General features: G+C 48.7%; 1 protein-coding gene across 1 annotated transcript in view; it reads left to right on the top strand.

The window, feature by feature from the left end:
* Window positions 1-22,465, top strand: part of LOC132386166 (serine/arginine-rich splicing factor 2-like) — a 52,635-nt gene extending 30,170 nt beyond the window's left edge. Inside the window, exons 2-3 of the mRNA XM_059958455.1 lie at window positions 21,348-21,875; window positions 22,260-22,465. Of these exons, the coding sequence (XP_059814438.1) occupies window positions 21,348-21,840 (493 nt within the window). The 3' untranslated portion in view covers window positions 21,841-21,875; window positions 22,260-22,465. The remainder of the gene's footprint in view (window positions 1-21,347; window positions 21,876-22,259) is intronic.
* The last annotated feature ends 744 nt before the right edge of the window (window positions 22,466-23,209 follow it).

Here is a 23,209-nt window from a genome sequence, read left to right as displayed (position 1 = left end):
GTTAATATTTACAAGGGGGTTCCCGGGGAGATGTTAATATTTACAGGGGGTTCTAGGTGAGAGTGTTAATATTTACAGGGGGGGTCCCGGGGAGAGTGTTAATATGAACAGGGCGTCTCTGGGGAGAGTGTTAATATTTACAGGGGTGTTCCCGGGGAGATGTTAATATTTACAGGGGGGTCTCGGTGAGAGTGTTAATATTTTCAGGGGGGTCCTGGGGAGAGTGTTAATATTTACAGGGGGTTCCCGAGGAGAGTGTTAATATTTACAGTGGGGTTCCCGGGAGAGTGTTAATATTTACAGGGGGGTTCCCGGGGAGAGTGTTAATATTTGCAGGGGGTCTCTGGTGAGAGTGTTAATATTTACAAGGGGGTCCCGGGGAGAGTGTTAATATTTACAGGGGGGTTCCCGGGGAGAGTGTTAATATTTGCAGGGGGTCTCTGGGGAGAGTGTTAATATTTACAGGGGGGTGTCCCCGGGGAGAGTGTTAATATTTACTGAGGGTGTCTCTGGGGAGAGTGTTAATATTTACAAGGGGGTCCCGGGGAGAGTGTTAATATTTACAGGGGAGGGGGGGTTCCCAGGCAGAGTGTTAATATTAACAGGGTGTCCCCGGGGAGAGTGTTAATATTTACAGGAGGTCCTGGGGAGAGTGTTAATATTTACAGGGGCGTCCGGGGGTGTGTGTTAATATTTACAGGTGGGGTTCCCGGGGAGAGTGTTGATATTTACAGGGGGTTCCCGGGGAGATTGTTAATATTTGCACAGGGTGTCCCCGGGGAGAGTTAATATTAACAGGGTGCCCATGGGGAGAGTGTTAATATTTACAGGGGTTCCTGGGGAGAGTGTTAATATTTACAGGGTGTCACGGGGAGAGTGTTAATATTTTCAGGGGGGTCCTGGGGAGAGTGTTAATATTTACAGGGGGTTCCCGAGGAGAGTGTTAATATTTACAGGGTGTCCCGGGGAGAGTGTTAATATTTACAGGGAGTCCCGGGGAGTGTGTTAATATTTACAGGGCGGGTTCCCGGGGAGAGTGTTGATATTTACAGGGGGTCTCTGGGGAGAGTGTTAATATTTACAGGGGGTCCCGGTGAGAGAGTTAATATTTTCAGGGGTGTCCTGGGGAGAGTGTTAATATTTACAGGGGGTTCCCGAGGAGAGTTTAATATTTTCAGGGGGGTCCTGGGGAGAGTGTTAATATTTACAGGGGGTTCCCGAGGAGGTGTTAATATTTACAGGGGCGTCCCGGGGAGAGTGTTAATATTTACAGGGAGTCCCGGGGAGTGTGTTAATATTTACAGGGCGGGTTCCCGGGGAGAGTGTTGATATTTACAGGGGGTCTCTGGGGAGAGTGTTAATATTTACAGGGGGTCCCGGTGAGAGAGTTAATATTTTCAGGGGTGTCCTGGGGAGAGTGTTAATATTTACAGGGGGTTCCCGAGGAGAGTTTAATATTTTCAGGGGGGTCCTGGGGACAGTGTTAATATTTACAGGGGATTCCCGGGGAGAGTGTTAATATTTACAAGGGGGTCCCGGGAAGAGTGTTAATATTTACAGGGGGGTTCCCGGGGAGAGTGTTAATATTTACAGGGGTTCCTAGGGAGAGTGTTAATATTTGCAGAGGGGGGGGTCCCCGGGGAGAGTGTTAATATTTACAGGAGGTCCTGGGGAGAGTGTTAATATTTACAGGGGCGTCCCGGGGAGAGTGTTAATATTTACAGGGGTTCCTAGGGAGAGTGTTAATATTTACAGAGGGTGTCTCTGGGGAGAGTGTTAATATTTACAGGAGGTCCCTGGGGAGAGTGTTAATATTTACAGGGGGGTCCCGGTGAGAGTGTTAATATTTGCAGGGGGCCTCTGGGGAGAAAGTTACTATTTACAGGGGTCTCTGGGGAGAGTGATGATATTTACAAGGGGGTTCCCGGGGAGATGTTAATATTTACAGGAGGGTCTCGGTGAAGGTGTTAATATTTTCAGGGGGGTCCTGGGGAGAGTGTTAATATTTACAGGGGGGTCCCGGGGAGAGTGTTAATATTAACAGGGCGTCTCTGGGGAGAGTGTTAATATTTACAGGGGGTTCCCGAGCAGAGTGTTAATATTTACAGTGGGGTTCCCGGGAGAGTGTTAATATTTACAAGGGGGTCCCGGGAAGAGTGTTAATATTTACAGGGGTTCCTAGGGAGAGTGTTAATATTTACAGAGGGTGTCTCTGGGGAGAGTGTTAATATTTACAGGAGGTCCCTGGGGAGAGTGTTAATATTTACAGAGGGTGTCTCTGGGGAGAGTGTTAATATTTACAGGGGCGTCCCGGGGAGTGTGTTAATATTTACAGGGGGTTCCCGGGGAGAGTGCTGATATTTACAGGGGGTCTCTGGGGAGAGTGTTAATATTTACAGGGGGGTCCCGGTGAGAGTGTTAATATTTTCAGGGGGGTCCCGGGGAGAGTGTTAATATTTACAGGGGAGTCCCGGGGAGAGTGTTAATATTTTCAGGGGGGTCCTGGGGAGAGTGTTGATATTTGCAGGGGATCTCTGGGGAAAGTGTTAATATTTACATGGGAGTTCCCGGGGGTGTGTTAATATTTGCAGGGGGCCTCTGGGGAGAAAGTTACTATTTACAGGGGTCTCTGGGGAGAGTGATGATATTTACAAGGGGGTTCCCGGGGAGAGTGTTAATATTTACAAGGGGGTTCCCGGGGAGATTGTTAATATTTTCAGGGGGGTCCCGGGGAGAGTGTTAATATTAACAGGGCGTCTCTGGGGAGAGTGTTAATATTTACAGGGGTGTTCCCGGGGAGATGTTAATATTTACAGGGGGGTTTCGGTGAGAGTGTTAATATTTTCAGGGGGGTCCTGGGGAGAGTGTTAATATTTACAGGGGGTTCCCGAGGAGAGTGTTAATATTTACAAGGGGGTCCCGGGAAGAGTGTTAATATTTACAGGGGTTCCTAGGGAGAGTGTTAATATTTACAGAGGGTATCCCTGGGGAGAGTGTTAATATTTACAGAGGGTGTCTTTGGGGAGAGTGTTAATATTTACAAGGGGGTTCCCGGGGAGATGTTAATATTTACAGGGGGGGGTCTAGGTGAGAGTGTTAATATTTTCCGGGTGTTCCTGGGGAGAGTGTTAATATTTACAAGGGTGTCCCGGGGAGAGTGTTAATATTTACAGGGGGGTCTAGGTGAGAGTGTTAATATTTTCCGGGTGTTCCTGGGGAGAGTGTTAATATTTACAAGGGTGACCCGGGGAGAGTGTTAATATTTACAGGGGGGTCTAGGTGAGAGTGTTAATATTTTCCGGGTGTTCCTGGGGAGAGTGTTAATATTTACAAGGGTGTCCCGGGGAGAGTGTTAATATTTACAGGGGGGTCTCGGTGAGAGTGTTAATATTTTCAGGGGGGTCCTGGGGAGAGTGTTAATATTTACAGGGGGGTCCCGGGGAGAGTGTTAATATTAACAGGGCGTCTCTGGGGAGAGTGTTAATATTTACAGGGGTGTTCCCGGGGAGATGTTAATATTTACAGGGGGGTCTCAGTGAGAGTGTTAATATTTTCAGGGGGGTCCTGGGGAGAGTGTTAATATTTACAGGGGGTTCCCGAGGAGAGTGTTAATATTTACAAGGGGGTCCCGGGAAGAGTGTTAATATTTACAGGGGTTCCTAGGGAGAGTGTTAATATTTACAGAGGGTATCCCTGGGGAGAGTGTTAATATTTACAGAGGGTGTCTAGGGGAGAGTGTTAATATTTTCCGGGTTTTCCTGGGGAGAGTGTTAATATTTACAAGGGTGTCCCGGGGAGAGTGTTAATATTTACAGGGGGGTCCTGGGGAGAGTGTTAATATTTACAGGGGGTTCCCGAGGAGAGTGTTAATATTTACAAGGGGGTCCCGGGAAGAGTGTTAATATTTACAGGGGTTCCTAGGGAGAGTGTTAATATTTACAGAGGGTATCCCTGGGGAGAGTGTTAATATTTACAGAGGGTGTCTTTGGGGAGAGTGTTAATATTTACAGAGGGTGTCTAGGGGAGAGTGTTAATATTTACAGAGGGTGTCTAGGGGAGAGTGTTAATATTTTCCGGGTTTTCCTGGGGAGAGTGTTAATATTTACAAGGGTGTCCCGGGGAGAGTGTTAATATTTACAGGGGGGTCTAGGTGAGAGTGTTAATATTTTCCGGGTGTTCCTGGGGAGAGTGTTAATATTTACAAGGGTGACCCGGGGAGAGTGTTAATATTTACAGGGGGGTCTAGGTGAGAGTGTTAATATTTTCCGGGTGTTCCCGGGGAGAGTGTTAATATTTACAGGGGTTCCTAGGGAGAGTGTTAATATTTACAGAGGGTATCCCTGGGGAGAGTGTTAATATTTACAGGGGGTTCCCGGGGAGAGTGTTAATATTTACAGGGGGGTCCCAGGGAGAGTGTTAATATTTACAGGGGGGTGTCACCGGGGAGAGTGTTACTATTTACAGGGGGGTCCCAGTGAGAGTGTTAATATTTTCAGGGGGGTCCCGGGGAGAGTGTTAATATTTACAGAGGGTGTCTCTGGGGAGAGTGTTAATATTTACAGGGGGGTCCCGGTGAGAGTGTTAATATTTTCAGGGGGGTCCCGGGGAGAGTGTTAATATTTACAGGGGGGTCCCGGGGAGAGTGTTAATATTTACAGGGGGGTTCCCGGGGAGAGTGTTAATATTTGCTGGGGGGTCTAGGTGAGAGTGTTAATATTTTCCGGGTGTTCCTGGGGAGAGTGTTAATATTTACAAGGGGGTCCCGGGGAGAGTGTTAATATTTACAGAGGGGTTCCCGGGGAGAGTGTTAATATTTGCAGGGGGTCTCTGGGGAGAGTGTTAATATTTACAGGGGGGGTTCCCGGGGAGAGTGTTAATATTTACAGAGGGTGTCTCTGGGGAGAGTGTTAATATTTACAGAGGGTGTCTCTGGGGAGAGTGTTAATATTTACAAGGGGGTTCCTGGGGAGATGTTAATATTTACAGGGGGGTCTAGGTGAGAGTGTTAATATTTTCCGGGTGTTCCTGGGGAGAGTGTTAATATTTACATGGGGTCCCGGGGAGAGTGTTAATATTTACAGGGGAGGGGGGGTTCCCAGGCAGAGTGTTAATATTAACAGGGTGTCCCCGGGGAGAGTGTTAATATTTACAGGAGGTCCTTGGGAGAGTGTTAATATTTACAGGGGCGTCCCGGGGAGTGTGTTAATATTTACAGGTGGGGTTCCCGGGGAGAGTGTTAATATTTACAGGGGAGGGGGGGTTCCCAGGCAGAGTGTTAATATTAACAGGGTGTCCCCGGGGAGAGTGTTAATATTTACAGGAGGTCCTGGGGAGAGTGTTAATATTTACAGGGGCGTCCCGGGGAGTGTGTTAATATTTACAGGTGGGGTTCCCGGGGAGAGTGTTGATATTTACCGGGGGTCCTGGGGAGAGTGTTAATATTTACAGGGGGTTCCCGAGGAGAGTGTTAATATTTACAAGGGGGTCCCGGGAAGAGTGTTAATATTTACAGGGGTTCCTATGGAGAGTGTTAATATTTACAGAGGGTATCCCTGGGGAGAGTGTTAATATTTACAGAGGGTGTCTAGGGGAGAGTGTTAATATTTTCCGGGTTTTCCTGGGGAGAGTGTTAATATTTACAAGGGTGTCCCGGGGAGAGTGTTAATATTTACAGGGGGGTCTCGGTGAGAGTGTTAATATTTTCAGGGGGTCCTGGGGAGAGTGTTAATATTTACAAGGGGGTCCCGGGGAGAGTGTTAATATTTACAGGGGGGTTCCCGGGGAGAGTGTTATTATTTGCAGGGGGTGTCTCTGGGGAGAGTGTTAATATTTACAAGGGGGTTCCCGGGGAGATGTTAATATTTACAGGGGGTTCTAGGTGAGAGTGTTAATATTTACAGGGGGTTCCCGGGGAGAGTGTTAATATTTACAGGGGTTCCTAGGGAGAGTGTTAATATTTACAGAGGGTATCCCTGGGGAGAGTGTTAATATTTACAGAGGGTGTCTCTGGGGAGAGTGTTAATATTTACAGGGGCGTCCCGGGGAGTGTGTTAATATTTACAGGTGGGGTTCCCGGGGAGAGTGCTGATATTTACAGGGGGTCTCTGGGGAGAGTGTTAATATTTACAGGGGGGTCCCGGTGAGAGTGTTAATATTTTCAGGGGGGTCCCGGGGAGAGTGTTAATATTTACAGGGGAGTCCCGGGGAGAGTGTTAATATTTTCAGGGGGGTCCTGGGGAGAGTGTTGATATTTGCAGGGGATCTCTGGGGAAAGTGTTAATATTTACATGGGAGTTCCCGGGGGTGTGTTAATATTTGCAGGGGGCCTCTGGGGAGAAAGTTACTACTTACAGGGGTCTCTGGGGAGAGTGATGATATTTACAAGGGGGTTCCCGGGGAGATGTTAATATTTACAGGAGGGTCTCGGGGAGAGTGTTAATATTTGCAGGGGGTGTCTCTGGGGAGAGTGTTAATATTTACAAGGGGGTTCCCGGGGAGATGTTAATTTTTACAGGGGGTTCTAGGTGAGTGTTAATATTTACAGGGGGTTCCCGGGGAGAGTGTTAATATTTACAGGGGGGTCCTGGGGAGAGTGTTAATATTTACAGGGGGTTCCCGGGGAGAGTGTTAATATTTACAGGGGGGTCCCAGGGAGAGTGTTAATATTTACAGGGGGGTGTCACCGGGGAGAGTGTTACTATTTACAGAGGGTGTCTCTGGGGAGAGTGTTAATATTTACAGGGGGGTCCCGGTGAGAGTGTTAATATTTTCAGGGGGGTCCCGGGGAGAGTGTTAATATTTACAGGGGGGTCCCGGGGAGAGTGTTAATATTTACAGGGGGGTTCCCGGGGAGAGTGTTAATATTTGCTGGGGGGTCTAGGTGAGAGTGTTAATATTTTCCGGGTGTTCCTGGGGAGAGTGTTAATATTTACAAGGGGGTCCCGGGGAGAGTGTTAATATTTACAGAGGGGTTCCCGGGGAGAGTGTTAATATTTGCAGGGGGTCTCTGGGGAGAGTGTTAATATTTACATGGGGGGTTCCCGGGGAGAGTGTTAATATTTACAGAGGGTGTCTCTGGGGAGAGTGTTAATATTTACAGAGGGTGTCTCTGGGGAGAGTGTTAATATTTACAAGGGGGTTCCTGGGGAGATGTTAATATTTACAGGGGGGTCTAGGTGAGAGTGTTAATATTTTCCGGGTGTTCCTGGGGAGAGTGTTAATATTTACATGGGGTCCCGGGGAGAGTGTTAATATTTACAGGGGAGGTGGGGTTCCCAGGCAGAGTGTTAATATTAACAGGGTGTCCCCGGGGAGAGTGTTAATATTTACAGGAGGTCCTTGGGAGAGTGTTAATATTTACAGGGGCGTCCCGGGGAGTGTGTTAATATTTACAGGTGGGGTTCCCGGGGAGAGTGTTAATATTTACAGGGGAGGGGGGGTTCCCAGGCAGAGTGTTAATATTAACAGGGTGTCCCCGGGGAGAGTGTTAATATTTACAGGAGGTCCTGGGGAGAGTGTTAATATTTACAGGGGCGTCCCGGGGAGTGTGTTAATATTTACAAGGGGGTCCCGGGGAGAGTGTTAATATTTACAGGGGGGTTCCCGGGGAGAGTGTTAATATTTGCAGGGGGTCTCTGGGGAGAGTGTTAATATTTACAGGGGGGTGTCCCCGGGGAGAGTGTTAATATTTACAGAGGGTGTCTCTGGGGAGAGTGTTAATATTTACAAGGGGGTTCCCGGGGAGATGTTAATATTTACAGGGGGGTCTAGGTGAGAGTGTTAATATTTTCCGGGTGTTCCTGGGGAGAGTGTTAATATTTACAGGGGGGTCCCGGTGAGAGTGTTAATATTTTCAGGGGGGTCCTGGGGAGAGTGTTAATATTTACAGGGGGGGTCCCGGGGAGAGTGTTAATATTTTCAGGGGGGTCCCGGTGAGAGTGTTAATATTTTCAGGGGGGTCCCGGGGAGAGTGTTAATATTTACAGGGGAGTCCCGGGGAGAGTGTTAATATTTACAGGGTGGTTCCCGGGGAGAGTGTTAATATTTGCAGGGGGTCTCTGTGGAGAGTGTTAATATTTACAGGGGGGGTTCCCGGGGAGAGTGTTAATATTTACAGAGGGTGTCTCTGGGGAGAGTGTTAATATTTACAGAGGGTGTCTCTGGGGAGAGTGTTAATATTTACAAGGGGGTTCCTGGGGAGAGTGTTAATATTTACAAGGGGGTCCCGGGGAGAGTGTTAATATTTACAGGGGAGGGGGGGTTCCCAGGCAGAGTGTTAATATTAACAGGGTGTCCCCGGGGAGAGTGTTAATATTTACAGGAGGTCCTGGGGAGAGTGTTAATATTTACAGGGGCGTCCCGGGGAGTGTGTTAATATTTACAGGTGGGGTTCCCGGGGAGAGTGTTGATATTTACCGGGGGTCTCTGGGGAGAGTGTTAATATTTACAGGGGGGTCCCGGTGAGATTTTTAATATTTTCAGGGGTGTCCTGGGGAGAGTGTTAATATTTACAAGGGGGTCCCGGGGAGAGTGTTAATATTTACAGGGGGGTTCCCGGGGAGAGTGTTAATATTTGCAGGGGGTCTCTGGGGAGAGTGTTAATATTTACAGGGGGGTGTCCGCGGGGAGAGTGTTAATATTTACAGAGGGTGTCTCTGGGGAGAGTGTTAATATTTACAAGGGGGTTCCCGGGGAGATGTTAATATTTACAGGGGGGTCTAGGTGAGAGTGTTAATATTTTCCGGGTGTTCCTGGGGAGAGTGTTAATATTTTCAGGGGGGTCCTGGGGAGAGTGTTAATATTTACAGGGGGGTCCCGGTGAGATTTTTAATATTTTCAGGGGGGTCCAGGGGAGAGTGTTAATATTTACAAGGGGGTCCCGGGGAGAGTGTTAATATTTACAGGGGGGTTCCCGGGGAGAGTGTTAATATTTGCAGGGGGTCTCTGGGGAGAGTGTTAATATTTACAGGGGGGTGTCCCCGGGGAGAGTGTTAATATTTACAGAGGGTGTCTCTGGGGAGAGAGTTAATATTTACAAGGGGATTCCCGGGGAGATGTTAATATTTACAGGGGGGTCTAGGTGAGAGTGTTAATATTTTCCGGGTGTTCCTGGGGAGAGTGTTAATATTTACAGGGGGGTCCCGGTGAGAGTGTTAATATTTTCAGGGGGGTCCCGGGGAGAGTGTTAATATTTACAGGGGAGTCCCGGGGAGAGTGTTAATATTTTCAGGGGGGTCTTGGGGAGAGTGTTGATATTTGCAGGGGATCTCTGGGGAAAGTGTTAATATTTACATGGGAGTTCCCGGGGGTGTGTTAATATTTGCAGGGGGCCTCTGGGGAGAAAGTTACTATTTACAGGGGTATCTGGGGAGAGTGATGATATTTACAAGGGTGACCCGGGGAGAGTGTTAATATTTACAGGGGGGTCTAGGTGAGAGTGTTAATATTTTCCGGGTGTTCCTGGGGAGAGTGTTAATATTTACAAGGGTGTCCCGGGGAAAGTGTTAATATTTACAGGGGGGTCTCGGTGAGAGTGTTAATATTTTCGGGGGGGTCCTGGGGAGAGTGTTAATATTTACAGGGGGGTCCCGGGGAGAGTGTTAATATTAACAGGGCGTCTCTGGGGAGAGTGTTAATATTTACAGGGGTGTTCCCGGGGAGATGTTAATATTTACAGGGGGGTCTCAGTGAGAGTGTTAATATTTTCAGGGGGGTCCTGGGGAGAGTGTTAATATTTACAGGGGGTTCCCGAGGAGAGTGTTAATATTTACAAGGGGGTCCCGGGAAGAGTGTTAATATTTACAGGGGTTCCTAGGGAGAGTGTTAATATTTACAGAGGGTATCCCTGGGGAGAGTGTTAATATTTACAGAGGGTGTCTAGGGGAGAGTGTTAATTTTTTCCGGGTGTTCCTGGGGAGAGTGTTAATATTTACAAGGGTGTCCCGGGGAGAGTGTTAATATTTACAGGGGGGTCTCGGTGAGAGTGTTAATATTTTCAGGGGGTCCTGGGGAGAGTGTTAATATTTACAAGGGGGTCCCGGGGAGAGTGTTAATATTTACAGGGGGGTTCCCGGGGAGAGTGTTAATATTTGCAGGGGGTGTCTCTGGGGAGAGTGTTAATATTTACAAGGGGGTTCCCGGGGAGATGTTAATATTTACAGGGGGTTCTAGGTGAGAGTGTTAATATTTACAGGGGGTTCCCGGGGAGAGTGTTAATATTTACAGGGGTTCCTAGCGAGAGTGTTAATATTTACAGAGGGTATCCCTGGGGAGAGTGTTAATATTTACAGAGGGTGTCTCTGGGGAGAGTGTTAATATTTACAGGGGCGTCCCGGGGAGTGTGTTAATATTTACAGGTGGGGTTCCCGGGGAGAGTGCTGATATTTACAGGGGGTCTCTGGGGAGAGTGTTAATATTTACAGGGGGGTCCCGGTGAGAGTGTTAATATTTTCAGGGGGGTCCCGGGGAGAGTGTTAATATTTACAGGGGAGTCCCGGGGAGAGTGTTAATATTTTCAGGGGGGTCCTGGGGAGAGTGTTGATATTTACAGGGGGTCTCTGGGGAGAGTGTTAATATTTACAGGGGGGTCCCGGTGAGAGTGTTAATATTTTCAGGGGGGTCCCGGTGAGAGTGTTAATATTTTCAGGGGGGTCCTGGGGAGAGTGTTGATATTTGCAGGGGATCTCTGGGGAAAGTGTTAATATTTACATGGGAGTTCCCGGGGGTGTGTTAATATTTGCAGGGGGCCTCTGGGGAGAAAGTTACTATTTACAGGGGTCTCTGGGGAGAGTGATGATATTTACAAGGGGGTTCCCGGGGAGATGTTAATATTTACAGGAGGGTCTCAGGGAGAGTGTTAATATTTGCAGGGGGTGTCTCTGGGGAGAGTGTTAATATTTACAAGGGGGTTCCCGGGGAGATGTTAATATTTACAGGGGGTTCTAGGTGAGAGTGTTAATATTTACAGGGGGTTCCCGGGGAGAGTGTTAATATTTACAGGGGGTCCTGGGGAGAGTGTTAATATTTACAGGGGGTTCCCGGGGAGAGTGTTAATATTTACAGGGGGGTCACAGGGAGAGTGTTAATATTTACAGGGGGGTGTCACCGGGGAGAGTGTTAATATTTACAGAGGGTGTCTCTGGGGAGAGTGTTAATATTTACAAGGGGGTTCCCGGGGAGATGTTAATATTTTCAGGGGGATCCTGGGGAGAGTGTTAATATTTACAAGGGGGTTCCCGGGGAGATGTTACTATTTACAGGGGTTCTAGGTGAGAGTGTTAATATTTTCCGGGTGATCCTGGGGAGAGTGTTAATATTTACAAGGGGGTCCCGGGGAGAGTGTTAATATTTACAGAGGGGTTCCCGGGGAGAGTGTTAATATTTGCAGGGGGTCTCTGGGTAGAGTGTTAATATTTACAGGGGGGGTTCCCGTGGAGAGTGTTAATATTTACAGAGGGTGTCTCTGGGGAGAGTGTTAATATTTACAGAGGGTGTCTCTGGGGAGAGTGTTAATATTTACAAGGGGGTTCCTGGGGAGATGTTAATATTTACAGGGGGGTCTAGGTGAGAGTGTTAATATTTTCCGGGTGTTCCTGGGGAGAGTGTTAATATTTACAAGGGGGTCCCGGGGAGAGTGTTAATATTTACAGGGGAGGGGGGGTTCCCAGGCAGAGTGTTAATATTAACAGGGTGTCCCCGGGGAGAGTGTTAATATTTACAGGAGGTCCTGGGGAGAGTGTTAATATTTACAGGGGCGTCCCGGGGAGTGTGTTAATATTTACAGGTGGGGTTCCCGGGGAGAGTGTTGATATTTACCGGGGGTCTCTGGGGAGAGTGTTAATATTTACAGGGGGGTCCCGGTGAGATTTTTAATATTTTCAGGGGGGTCCTGGGGAGAGTGTTAATATTTACAAGGGGGTCCCGGGGAGAGTGTTAATATTTACAGGGGGGTTCCCGGGGAGAGTGTTAATATTTGCAGGGGGTCTCTGGGGAGAGTGTTAATATTTACAGGGGGGTGTCCCCGGGGAGAGTGTTAATATTTACAGAGGGTGTCTCTGGGGAGAGTGTTAATATTTACAAGGGGGTTCCCGGGGAGATGTTAATATTTACAGGGGGGTCTAGGTGAGAGTGTTAATATTTTCTGGGTGTTCCTGGGGAGAGTGTTAATATTTACAGGGGGGTCCCGGTGAGAGTGTTAATATTTTCCGGGGGTTCCCGGGGAGAGTGTTAATATTTACAGGGGAGTCCCGGGGAGAGTGTTAATATTTTCAGGGGGGTCCTGGGGAGAGTGTTGATATTTGCAGGGGATCTCTGGGGAAAGTGTTAATATTTACAGGGGGTTCCCGGGGAGAGTGTTAATATTTACAGGGGAGTCCCGGGGAGAGTGTTAATATTTTCAGGGTGTTCCCGGGGAGAGTGTTGATATTTGCAGGGGATCTCTGGGGAACGTGTTAATATTTACATGGGAGTTCCCGGGGGTGTGTTAATATTTGCAGGGGGCCTCTGGGGAGAAAGTTACTATTTACAGGGGTCTCTGGGGAGAGTGATGATATTTACAAGGGGGTTCCCGGGGAGATGTTAATATTTACAGGAGGGTCTCGGTGAGAGTGTTAATATTTTCAGGGGGGTCCTGGGGAGAGTGTTAATATTTACAGGGGGGTCCCGGGGAGAGTGTTAATATTAACAGGGCGTCTCTGGGGAGAGTGTTAATATTTACAGGGGTGTTCCGGGGGAGAGTGTTAATATTTACAAGGGGGTCCCGGGGAGTGTGTTAATATTTACAGGGGGGTTCCCGGGGAGAGTGTTAATATTTGCAGGGGGTCTCTGGGGAGAGTGTTAATATTTACAGGGGGTTGTCCCCGGGGAGAGTGTTAATATTTACAGCGTGGTCCCGGGGAGTGTGTTAATATTTACAGGGGGGTTACCGGGGAGAGTGTTAATATTTACAGGGGGTTACCGGGGAGAGTGTTAATATTTACAGGGGAGTCCCGGGGAGTGTGTTAATATTTACAGGGGGGTTACCGGGGAGAGTGTTGATATTTACAGGGGGTCTCTGGGGAGAGTGTGAATATTTACAGGGGGTCCCGGTGAGAGAGTTAATATTTTCAGGGGTGTCCTGGGGAGAGTGTTAATATTTACAGGGGGTTCCCGAGGAGAGTTTAATATTTTCAGGGGGGTCCTGGGGAGAGTGTTAATATTTACAGGGGGTTCTCGGGGAGATTGTTAATATTTGCACAGGGTGTCCCCAGGGAGAGTGTTAATATTTGCAGAGGGTGTCTTTGGGGAGAGTGTTAATATTTACAAGGGGGTTCCCGGGGAGATGTTAATATTTACAGGGGGGTCTCGGTGAGAGTGTTAATATTTTCAGGGGGGTCCCGGGGAGAGTGTTAATATTTACAGGGGGGTCCCGGGGAGAGTGTTAATATTTACAGGGGGGTCCCGGGGAGAGTGTTAATATTTACAGGGGGGTCCCGGCGAGAGTGTTAATATTAACAGGGTGTCTCTGGGGAGAGTGTTAATATTTACAGGGCGTTTCCCGGGGAGACTGTTAATATTAACAGGGTGTCCCCGGGGAGAGTGTTAATGTTTCAGGGGGGTCCCGGGGAGAATGTTAATAATTACATGGGGGGTCCCGGGGAGAGTGTTAATATTTACAGGGGGTCTCTGGGGAGAGTGTTAATATTTACAGGGGGGTGTCCCTGGGGAGAGTGTTAATATTTACAGGGGGGTTCCCGGGGAGAGTGTTGATATTTACAGGGGTTCTCTAGGGAGAGTTTTAATATTTACAAGGTGGGTCCTGGGGAGAGTGTTAATATTTACAGGGGGTTTCCCGGGGAGAGTGTTAATATTTACAGGTGGGGTTCCCGGGGAGAGTGTTAATATTTACAAGGGGGTCCCGGGGAGAGTGTTAATATTTACAGGGGGGTTCCCGGGGAGAGTGTTAATATTTGCAGGGGGTCTCTGGGGAGAGTGTTAATATTTACAGGGGGGTGTCCCCGGGGAGAGTGTTAATATTTACAGAGGGTGTCTCTGGGGAGAGTGTTAATATTTACAAGGGGGTTCCCGGGGAGATGTTAATATTTACAGGGGGGTCTAGGTGAGAGTGTTAATATTTTCTGGGTGTTCCTGGGGAGTGTGTTAATATTTACAGGGGGGTCCCGGTGAGAGTGTTAATATTTTCCGGGGGTTCCCGGGGAGAGTGTTAATATTTACAGGGGAGTCCCGGGGAGAGTGTTAATATTTTCAGGGGGGTCCTGGGGAGAGTGTTGATATTTGCAGGGGATCTCTGGGGAAAGTGTTAATATTTACAGGGGGTTCCCGGGGAGAGTGTTAATATTTACAGGGGAGTCCCGGGGAGAGTGTTAATATTTTCAGGGTGTTCCCGGGGAGAGTGTTGATATTTGCAGGGGATCTCTGGGGAAAGTGTTAATATTTACATGGGAGTTCCCGGGGGTGTGTTAATATTTGCAGGGGGCCTCTGGGGAGAAAGTTACTATTTACAGGGGTCTCTGGGGAGAGTGATGATATTTACAAGGGGGTTCCCGGGGAGATGTTAATATTTTCAGGGGGGTCCTGGGGAGAGTGTTAATATTTACAGGGGGGTCCCGGGGAGAGTGTTAATATTAACAGGGCGTCTCTGGGGAGAGTGTTAATATTTACAGGGGTGTTCCGGGGGAGAGTGTTAATATTTACAAGGGGGTCCCGGGGAGTGTGTTAATATTTACAGGGGGGTTCCCGGGGAGAGTGTTAATATTTGCAGGGGGTCTCTGGGGAGAGTGTTAATATTTACAGGGGGTTGTCCCCGGGGAGAGTGTTAATATTTACAGCGTGGTCCCGGGGAGTGTGTTAATATTTACAGGGGGGTTACCGGGGAGAGTGTTAATATTTACAGGGGGTTACCGGGGAGAGTGTTAATATTTACAGGGGAGTCCCGGGGAGTGTGTTAATATTTACAGGGGGGTTACCGGGGAGAGTGTTGATATTTACAGGGGGTCTCTGGGGAGAGTGTGAATATTTACAGGGGGTCCCGGTGAGAGAGTTAATATTTTCAGGGGTGTCCTGGGGAGAGTGTTAATATTTACAGGGGGTTCCCGAGGAGAGTTTAATATTTTCAGGGGGGTCCTGGGGAGAGTGTTAATATTTACAGGGGGTTCTCGGGGAGATTGTTAATATTTGCACAGGGTGTCCCCAGGGAGAGTGTTAATATTTGCAGAGGGTGTCTTTGGGGAGAGTGTTAATATTTACAAGGGGGTTCCCGGGGAGATGTTAATATTTACAGGGGGGTCTCGGTGAGAGTGTTAATATTTTCAGGGGGGTCCCGGGGAGAGTGTTAATATTTACAGGGCGTTTCCCGGGGAGACTGTTAATATTAACAGGGTGTCCCCGGGGAGAGTGTTAATGTTTCAGGGGGGTCCCGGGGAGAATGTTAATAATTACATGGGGGGTCCCGGGGAGAGTGTTAATATTTACAGGGGGTCTCTGGGGAGAGTGTTAATATTTACAGGGGGTGTCCCTGGGGAGAGTGTTAATATTTACAGGGGGGTTCCCGGGGAGAGTGTTGATATTTACAGGGGTTCTCTAGGGAGAGTTTTAATATTTACAAGGTGGGTCCTGGGGAGAGTGTTAATATTTACAGGGGGTTTCCCGGGGAGAGTGTTAATATTTACAGGTGGGGTTCCCGGGGAGAGTGTTAATATTTACAAGGTAGGTCCTGGGAAGAGTGTTAATATTTACAGGGGGTTTCCCGGGGAGAGTGTTAATATTTACAGGGGGTTTCCCGGGGAGAGTGTTAATATTTACAAGGTAGGTCCTGGGAAGAGTGTTAATATTAACAGGGCGTCTCTGGGGAGAGTGTTAATATTTACAGGGGTGTTCCGGGGGAGAGTGTTAATATTTACAAGGGGGTCCCGGGGAGTGTGTTAATATTTACAGGGGGGTTCCCGGGGAGAGTGTTAATATTTGCAGGGGGTCTCTGGGGAGAGTGTTAATATTTACAGGGGGTTGTCCCCGGGGAGAGTGTTAATATTTACAGCGTGGTCCCGGGGAGTGTGTTAATATTTACAGGGGGGTTACCGGGGAGAGTGTTAATATTTACAGGGGGTTACCGGGGAGAGTGTTAATATTTACAGGGGAGTCCCGGGGAGTGTGTTAATATTTACAGGGGGGTTACCGGGGAGAGTGTTGATATTTACAGGGGGTCTCTGGGGAGAGTGTGAATATTTACAGGGGGTCCCGGTGAGAGAGTTAATATTTTCAGGGGTGTCCTGGGGAGAGTGTTAATATTTACAGGGGGTTCCCGAGGAGAGTTTAATATTTTCAGGGGGGTCCTGGGGAGAGTGTTAATATTTACAGGGGGTTCTCGGGGAGATTGTTAATATTTGCACAGGGTGTCCCCAGGGAGAGTGTTAATATTTGCAGGGGGTCTCTGGGTAGAGTGTTAATATTTACAGGGGGGGTTCCCGTGGAGAGTGTTAATATTTACAGAGGGTGTCTCTGGGGAGAGTGTTAATATTTACAGAGGGTGTCTCTGGGGAGAGTGTTAATATTTACAAGGGGGTTCCTGGGGAGATGTTAATATTTACAGGGGGGTCTAGGTGAGAGTGTTAATATTTTCCGGGTGTTCCTGGGGAGAGTGTTAATATTTACAAGGGGGTCCCGGGGAGAGTGTTAATATTTACAGGGGAGGGGGGGTTCCCAGGCAGAGTGTTAATATTAACAGGGTGTCCCCGGGGAGAGTGTTAATATTTACAGGAGGTCCTGGGGAGAGTGTTAATATTTACAGGGGCGTCCCGGGGAGTGTGTTAATATTTACAGGTGGGGTTCCCGGGGAGAGTGTTGATATTTACCGGGGGTCTCTGGGGAGAGTGTTAATATTTACAGGGGGGTCCCGGTGAGATTTTTAATATTTTCAGGGGGGTCCTGGGGAGAGTGTTAATATTTACAAGGGGGTCCCGGGGAGAGTGTTAATATTTACAGGGGGGTTCCCGGGGAGAGTGTTAATATTTGCAGGGGGTCTCTGGGGAGAGTGTTAATATTTACAGGGGGGTGTCCCCGGGGAGAGTGTTAATATTTACAGAGGGTGTCTCTGGGGAGAGTGTTAATATTTACAAGGGGGTTCCCGGGGAGATGTTAATATTTACAGGGGGGTCTAGGTGAGAGTGTTAATATTTTCTGGGTGTTCCTGGGGAGAGTGTTAATATTTACAGGGGGGTCCCGGTGAGAGTGTTAATATTTTCCGGGGGTTCCCGGGGAGAGTGTTAATATTTACAGGGGAGTCCCGGGGAGAGTGTTAATATTTTCAGGGGGGTCCTGGGGAGAGTGTTGATATTTGCAGGGGATCTCTGGGGAAAGTGTTAATATTTACAGGGGGTTCCCGGGGAGAGTGTTAATATTTACAGGGGAGTCCCGGGGAGAGTGTTAATATTTTCAGGGTGTTCCCGGGGAGAGTGTTGATATTTGCAGGGGATCTCTGGGGAACGTGTTAATATTTACATGGGAGTTCCCGGGGGTGTGTTAATATTTGCAGGGGGCCTCTGGGGAGAAAGTTACTATTTACAGGGGTCTCTGGGGAGAGTGATGATATTTACAAGGGGGTTCCCGGGGAGATGTTAATATTTACAGGAGGGTCTCGGTGAGAGTGTTAATATTTTCAGGGGGGTCCTGGGGAGAGTGTTAATATTTACAGGGGGGTCCCGGGGAGAGTGTTAATATTAACAGGGCGTCTCTGGGGAGAGTGTTAATATTTACAGGGGTGTTCCGGGGGAGAGTGTTAATATTTACAAGGGGGTCCCGGGGAGTGTGTTAATATTTACAGGGGGGTTCCCGGGGAGAGTGTTAATATTTGCAGGGGGTCTCTGGGGAGAGTGTTAATATTTACAGGGGGTTGTCCCCGGGGAGAGTGTTAATATTTACAGCGTGGTCCCGGGGAGTGTGTTAATATTTACAGGGGGGTTACCGGGGAGAGTGTTAATATTTACAGGGGGTTACCGGGGAGAGTGTTAATATTTACAGGGGAGTCCCGGGGAGTGTGTTAATATTTACAGGGGGGTTACCGGGGAGAGTGTTGATATTTACAGGGGGTCTCTGGGGAGAGTGTGAATATTTACAGGGGGTCCCGGTGAGAGAGTTAATATTTTCAGGGGTGTCCTGGGGAGAGTGTTAATATTTACAGGGGGTTCCCGAGGAGAGTTTAATATTTTCAGGGGGGTCCTGGGGAGAGTGTTAATATTTACAGGGGGTTCTCGGGGAGATTGTTAATATTTGCACAGGGTGTCCCCAGGGAGAGTGTTAATATTTGCAGAGGGTGTCTTTGGGGAGAGTGTTAATATTTACAAGGGGGTTCCCGGGGAGATGTTAATATTTACAGGGGGGTCTCGGTGAGAGTGTTAATATTTTCAGGGGGGTCCCGGGGAGAGTGTTAATATTTACAGGGGGGTCCCGGGGAGAGTGTTAATATTTACAGGGGGGTCCCGGGGAGAGTGTTAATATTTACAGGGGGGTCCCGGCGAGAGTGTTAATATTAACAGGGTGTCTCTGGGGAGAGTGTTAATATTTACAGGGCGTTTCCCGGGGAGACTGTTAATATTAACAGGGTGTCCCCGGGGAGAGTGTTAATGTTTCAGGGGGGTCCCGGGGAGAATGTTAATAATTACATGGGGGGTCCCGGGGAGAGTGTTAATATTTACAGGGGGTCTCTGGGGAGAGTGTTAATATTTACAGGGGGGTGTCCCTGGGGAGAGTGTTAATATTTACAGGGGGGTTCCCGGGGAGAGTGTTGATATTTACAGGGGTTCTCTAGGGAGAGTTTTAATATTTACAAGGTGGGTCCTGGGGAGAGTGTTAATATTTACAGGGGGTTTCCCGGGGAGAGTGTTAATATTTACAGGTGGGGTTCCCGGGGAGAGTGTTAATATTTACAAGGGGGTCCCGGGGAGAGTGTTAATATTTACAGGGGGGTTCCCGGGGAGAGTGTTAATATTTGCAGGGGGTCTCTGGGGAGAGTGTTAATATTTACAGGGGGGTGTCCCCGGGGAGAGTGTTAATATTTACAGAGGGTGTCTCTGGGGAGAGTGTTAATATTTACAAGGGGGTTCCCGGGGAGATGTTAATATTTACAGGGGGGTCTAGGTGAGAGTGTTAATATTTTCTGGGTGTTCCTGGGGAGTGTGTTAATATTTACAGGGGGGTCCCGGTGAGAGTGTTAATATTTTCCGGGGGTTCCCGGGGAGAGTGTTAATATTTACAGGGGAGTCCCGGGGAGAGTGTTAATATTTTCAGGGGGGTCCTGGGGAGAGTGTTGATATTTGCAGGGGATCTCTGGGGAAAGTGTTAATATTTACAGGGGGTTCCCGGGGAGAGTGTTAATATTTACAGGGGAGTCCCGGGGAGAGTGTTAATATTTTCAGGGTGTTCCCGGGGAGAGTGTTGATATTTGCAGGGGATCTCTGGGGAAAGTGTTAATATTTACATGGGAGTTCCCGGGGGTGTGTTAATATTTGCAGGGGGCCTCTGGGGAGAAAGTTACTATTTACAGGGGTCTCTGGGGAGAGTGATGATATTTACAAGGGGGTTCCCGGGGAGATGTTAATATTTTCAGGGGGGTCCTGGGGAGAGTGTTAATATTTACAGGGGGGTCCCGGGGAGAGTGTTAATATTAACAGGGCGTCTCTGGGGAGAGTGTTAATATTTACAGGGGTGTTCCGGGGGAGAGTGTTAATATTTACAAGGGGGTCCCGGGGAGTGTGTTAATATTTACAGGGGGGTTCCCGGGGAGAGTGTTAATATTTGCAGGGGGTCTCTGGGGAGAGTGTTAATATTTACAGGGGGTTGTCCCCGGGGAGAGTGTTAATATTTACAGCGTGGTCCCGGGGAGTGTGTTAATATTTACAGGGGGGTTACCGGGGAGAGTGTTAATATTTACAGGGGGTTACCGGGGAGAGTGTTAATATTTACAGGGGAGTCCCGGGGAGTGTGTTAATATTTACAGGGGGGTTACCGGGGAGAGTGTTGATATTTACAGGGGGTCTCTGGGGAGAGTGTGAATATTTACAGGGGGTCCCGGTGAGAGAGTTAATATTTTCAGGGGTGTCCTGGGGAGAGTGTTAATATTTACAGGGGGTTCCCGAGGAGAGTTTAATATTTTCAGGGGGGTCCTGGGGAGAGTGTTAATATTTACAGGGGGTTCTCGGGGAGATTGTTAATATTTGCACAGGGTGTCCCCAGGGAGAGTGTTAATATTTGCAGAGGGTGTCTTTGGGGAGAGTGTTAATATTTACAAGGGGGTTCCCGGGGAGATGTTAATATTTACAGGGGGGTCTCGGTGAGAGTGTTAATATTTTCAGGGGGGTCCCGGGGAGAGTGTTAATATTTACAGGGCGTTTCCCGGGGAGACTGTTAATATTAACAGGGTGTCCCCGGGGAGAGTGTTAATGTTTCAGGGGGGTCCCGGGGAGAATGTTAATAATTACATGGGGGGTCCCGGGGAGAGTGTTAATATTTACAGGGGGTCTCTGGGGAGAGTGTTAATATTTACAGGGGGTGTCCCTGGGGAGAGTGTTAATATTTACAGGGGGGTTCCCGGGGAGAGTGTTGATATTTACAGGGGTTCTCTAGGGAGAGTTTTAATATTTACAAGGTGGGTCCTGGGGAGAGTGTTAATATTTACAGGGGGTTTCCCGGGGAGAGTGTTAATATTTACAGGTGGGGTTCCCGGGGAGAGTGTTAATATTTACAAGGTAGGTCCTGGGAAGAGTGTTAATATTTACAGGGGGTTTCCCGGGGAGAGTGTTAATATTTACAGGGGGTTTCCCGGGGAGAGTGTTAATATTTACAAGGTAGGTCCTGGGAAGAGTGTTAATATTTACAGGGGGTTTCCCGGGGAGAGTGTTAATACTTACAGGTGGTCTCTGTGCAGAGTGTTAATATTTATGGGCTTCCCTGGGCAGAGAGTTAATATTTACCGGGGATTCCCCAGGGAGTGTTAGTATTTACAGGAGGGGTCCCAGGGAGAGTGTTAATACTTACAGGGGCTCTGTGGGGAGTGTGTTAAAATTTACAGGGGAGGGCACCTGGGGAGGTTGTTAATATTTATAAGGTTGTTCTGAAGAATATGTTAATATATACAGGGGTTCCCCGGGGAGAGTGTTGATATTTACAGGGTTCCCTGGCCAGAGAGTTAATATTTATAGGGGGGTCTCTGGGAAGAGTGTTAATATTCACTGGGTATCCCTGGGGAGACTGTTGATATTTACCTGGATTCCCGGGGTGTGTCTTAATATTTACAGGAGGAGTGTATTTTAGCTGTACTAAAACTGAACCACTCTTCCTTGCTCTCTCCTCTCTTCCCTCAGCCCTCGGAGGAGACGTCGCTCTCGTTCACGCTCCCGTTCCCGATCGAGCCGTTCTCGTTCCCGTTCCCGCTCCCGGTCCAAGCCGGGTGCCCGGGGCAAAGCCCCGCCACGTTCCCGTGCCTCGCGCTCTCGTTCGCGCTCCCCCTCGGGTTCCCGTTCCCGCTCGCGGTCCAGGTCCCGATCTCCTTCGCCCGCCAAGGCCAGGCCAGTGGGTGGCTCCCGCTCTCGCTCCCATTCTCGCTCCCCTTCGCGTTCTCCGTTCCGCCCTGCCTCGGGATCCCGCTCCCGTTCCCGCTCGCCTCTTCCCACCAAGCAGCCCAGCCCCCAGCCGCAGCCGCGGACTCCCCAGTCTGCTGACCCTGCCGAAGTACCGCCCACCTCCCCAGGTCCGGAGCGCTCGCCTTCTCCCATCCCCACTGCCTCTCCAGAAAGGAATGATGAGCCGCGGTCGGCATCTACATCTCCGGAACCAGTGCCACAGGAGACTGAGTGAGGAGAGTGACCCATCTTCCAACACCTCAGTCCCACGTGAGTACTACTCCGGAGGGCAGGGGGGAGGCAGGGCTGAAGGGTTACTGGGTCCATCGGTTTGTCTGAGGGAGAAAAAACTCCAGCATTGTTGAACTCAGTACTTTTGGAGTGTGTTAATATCTACAAGGGGTCTCCGGGGAGAGTGTTAATATCTACAGGGGGTCTCTGGGGAGAGTGTTAATATCTACAGGGGGTCTCTGGGGAGAGTGTTAATATCTACAGGGGGTCCCCGGGGAGTGTATTAGCATTTACAGGGGGTCCCTGGGGAGTGCATGAATATTTACAGGGGAGTATGTCAATATTTACGGAGGTACTCGGGGAACTAACGTAGTGTTTGTGTGATTCCTATGCCTCTCCCTGTATGCCTGTTCCTCTCCGCAGTGGGCCGTTGCGAGACTGGGGTGTGAGTCCAGTGGATCCATGGGACCGAAAGACACATCTGTCGTCGAGGGAATGCATCTCCTGCTAGCCGTGGGTGTGGTAGGGTTGGGTGGGGACAGTGTCAGGAGAGCAGGACCACAGCTCGAACCCACCCATGTCTCGATAATTCTGCTTTAATTTTGTTTGTATAAAAATCTACAAAACTACTTGCTTGTGTGTGTCTGAGTCCATTCTGGTTTCTATATTACCCCCCCAACTCCCTTGCATTTCCGTCTTCCCATGCCTCCTCCTTTCTTCTTCACTTTACTGAAATCCATGTAGGCGTCATCCTTCATCCTTAACCCCCCCCTCCCCCAACTCCCTTGCATTTCCGTCTTCCCATGCCTCCTCCTTTCTTCTTCACTTTACTAAAATCCATGTAGGCGTCATCCTTCATCACTCCCCCTCGTCAGCTCTTTAGAAAACAAAGTTTCAGCTGATGGGGGCTGTCCACGTACCAAACCACTCCGTTTCAGGCCTTGTGATGAAAGATTTTGTCTCTGAAAATTCCTTTAAAGAACTTCCCTACAACACAAGTCAGACTCACTGGCCTGTCCTCAACAATTCAAAGTACATTTATTATCAAAGTATGTATGCAGCATACAACGTGGAGTTTCATCTTCCTGAGGCAGCCATGGAACCCATTCATCAAATCCCCAACACGCAAAAAAAGCATGAAAACAGCAATAAAAAAACATGAGTGAAATACACAGAATATGCCACAACAAACCACCATAGTCACTGAAAGAGTCCAAGCATATTCAGTCTGGCTCAGTTCAACCCAACCCAGTGCTGTGTTGTTCATTATCTTCAAAATTCCATATCAAAATAGGGCCTTTTAAGAGACTTTTGGATAGGTTCATGGAGCTTAGACAAATAAAGGGCTGTGGGTAAGCCTAGGTATCATGTAC

Source organism: Hypanus sabinus, unplaced genomic scaffold (genome assembly GCF_030144855.1).
Source record: "Hypanus sabinus isolate sHypSab1 unplaced genomic scaffold, sHypSab1.hap1 scaffold_1049, whole genome shotgun sequence".
Classification (NCBI taxonomy): Eukaryota; Metazoa; Chordata; class Chondrichthyes; order Myliobatiformes; family Dasyatidae; genus Hypanus; species Hypanus sabinus.
This window is presented reverse-complemented; position numbering and strand designations above follow the sequence as displayed.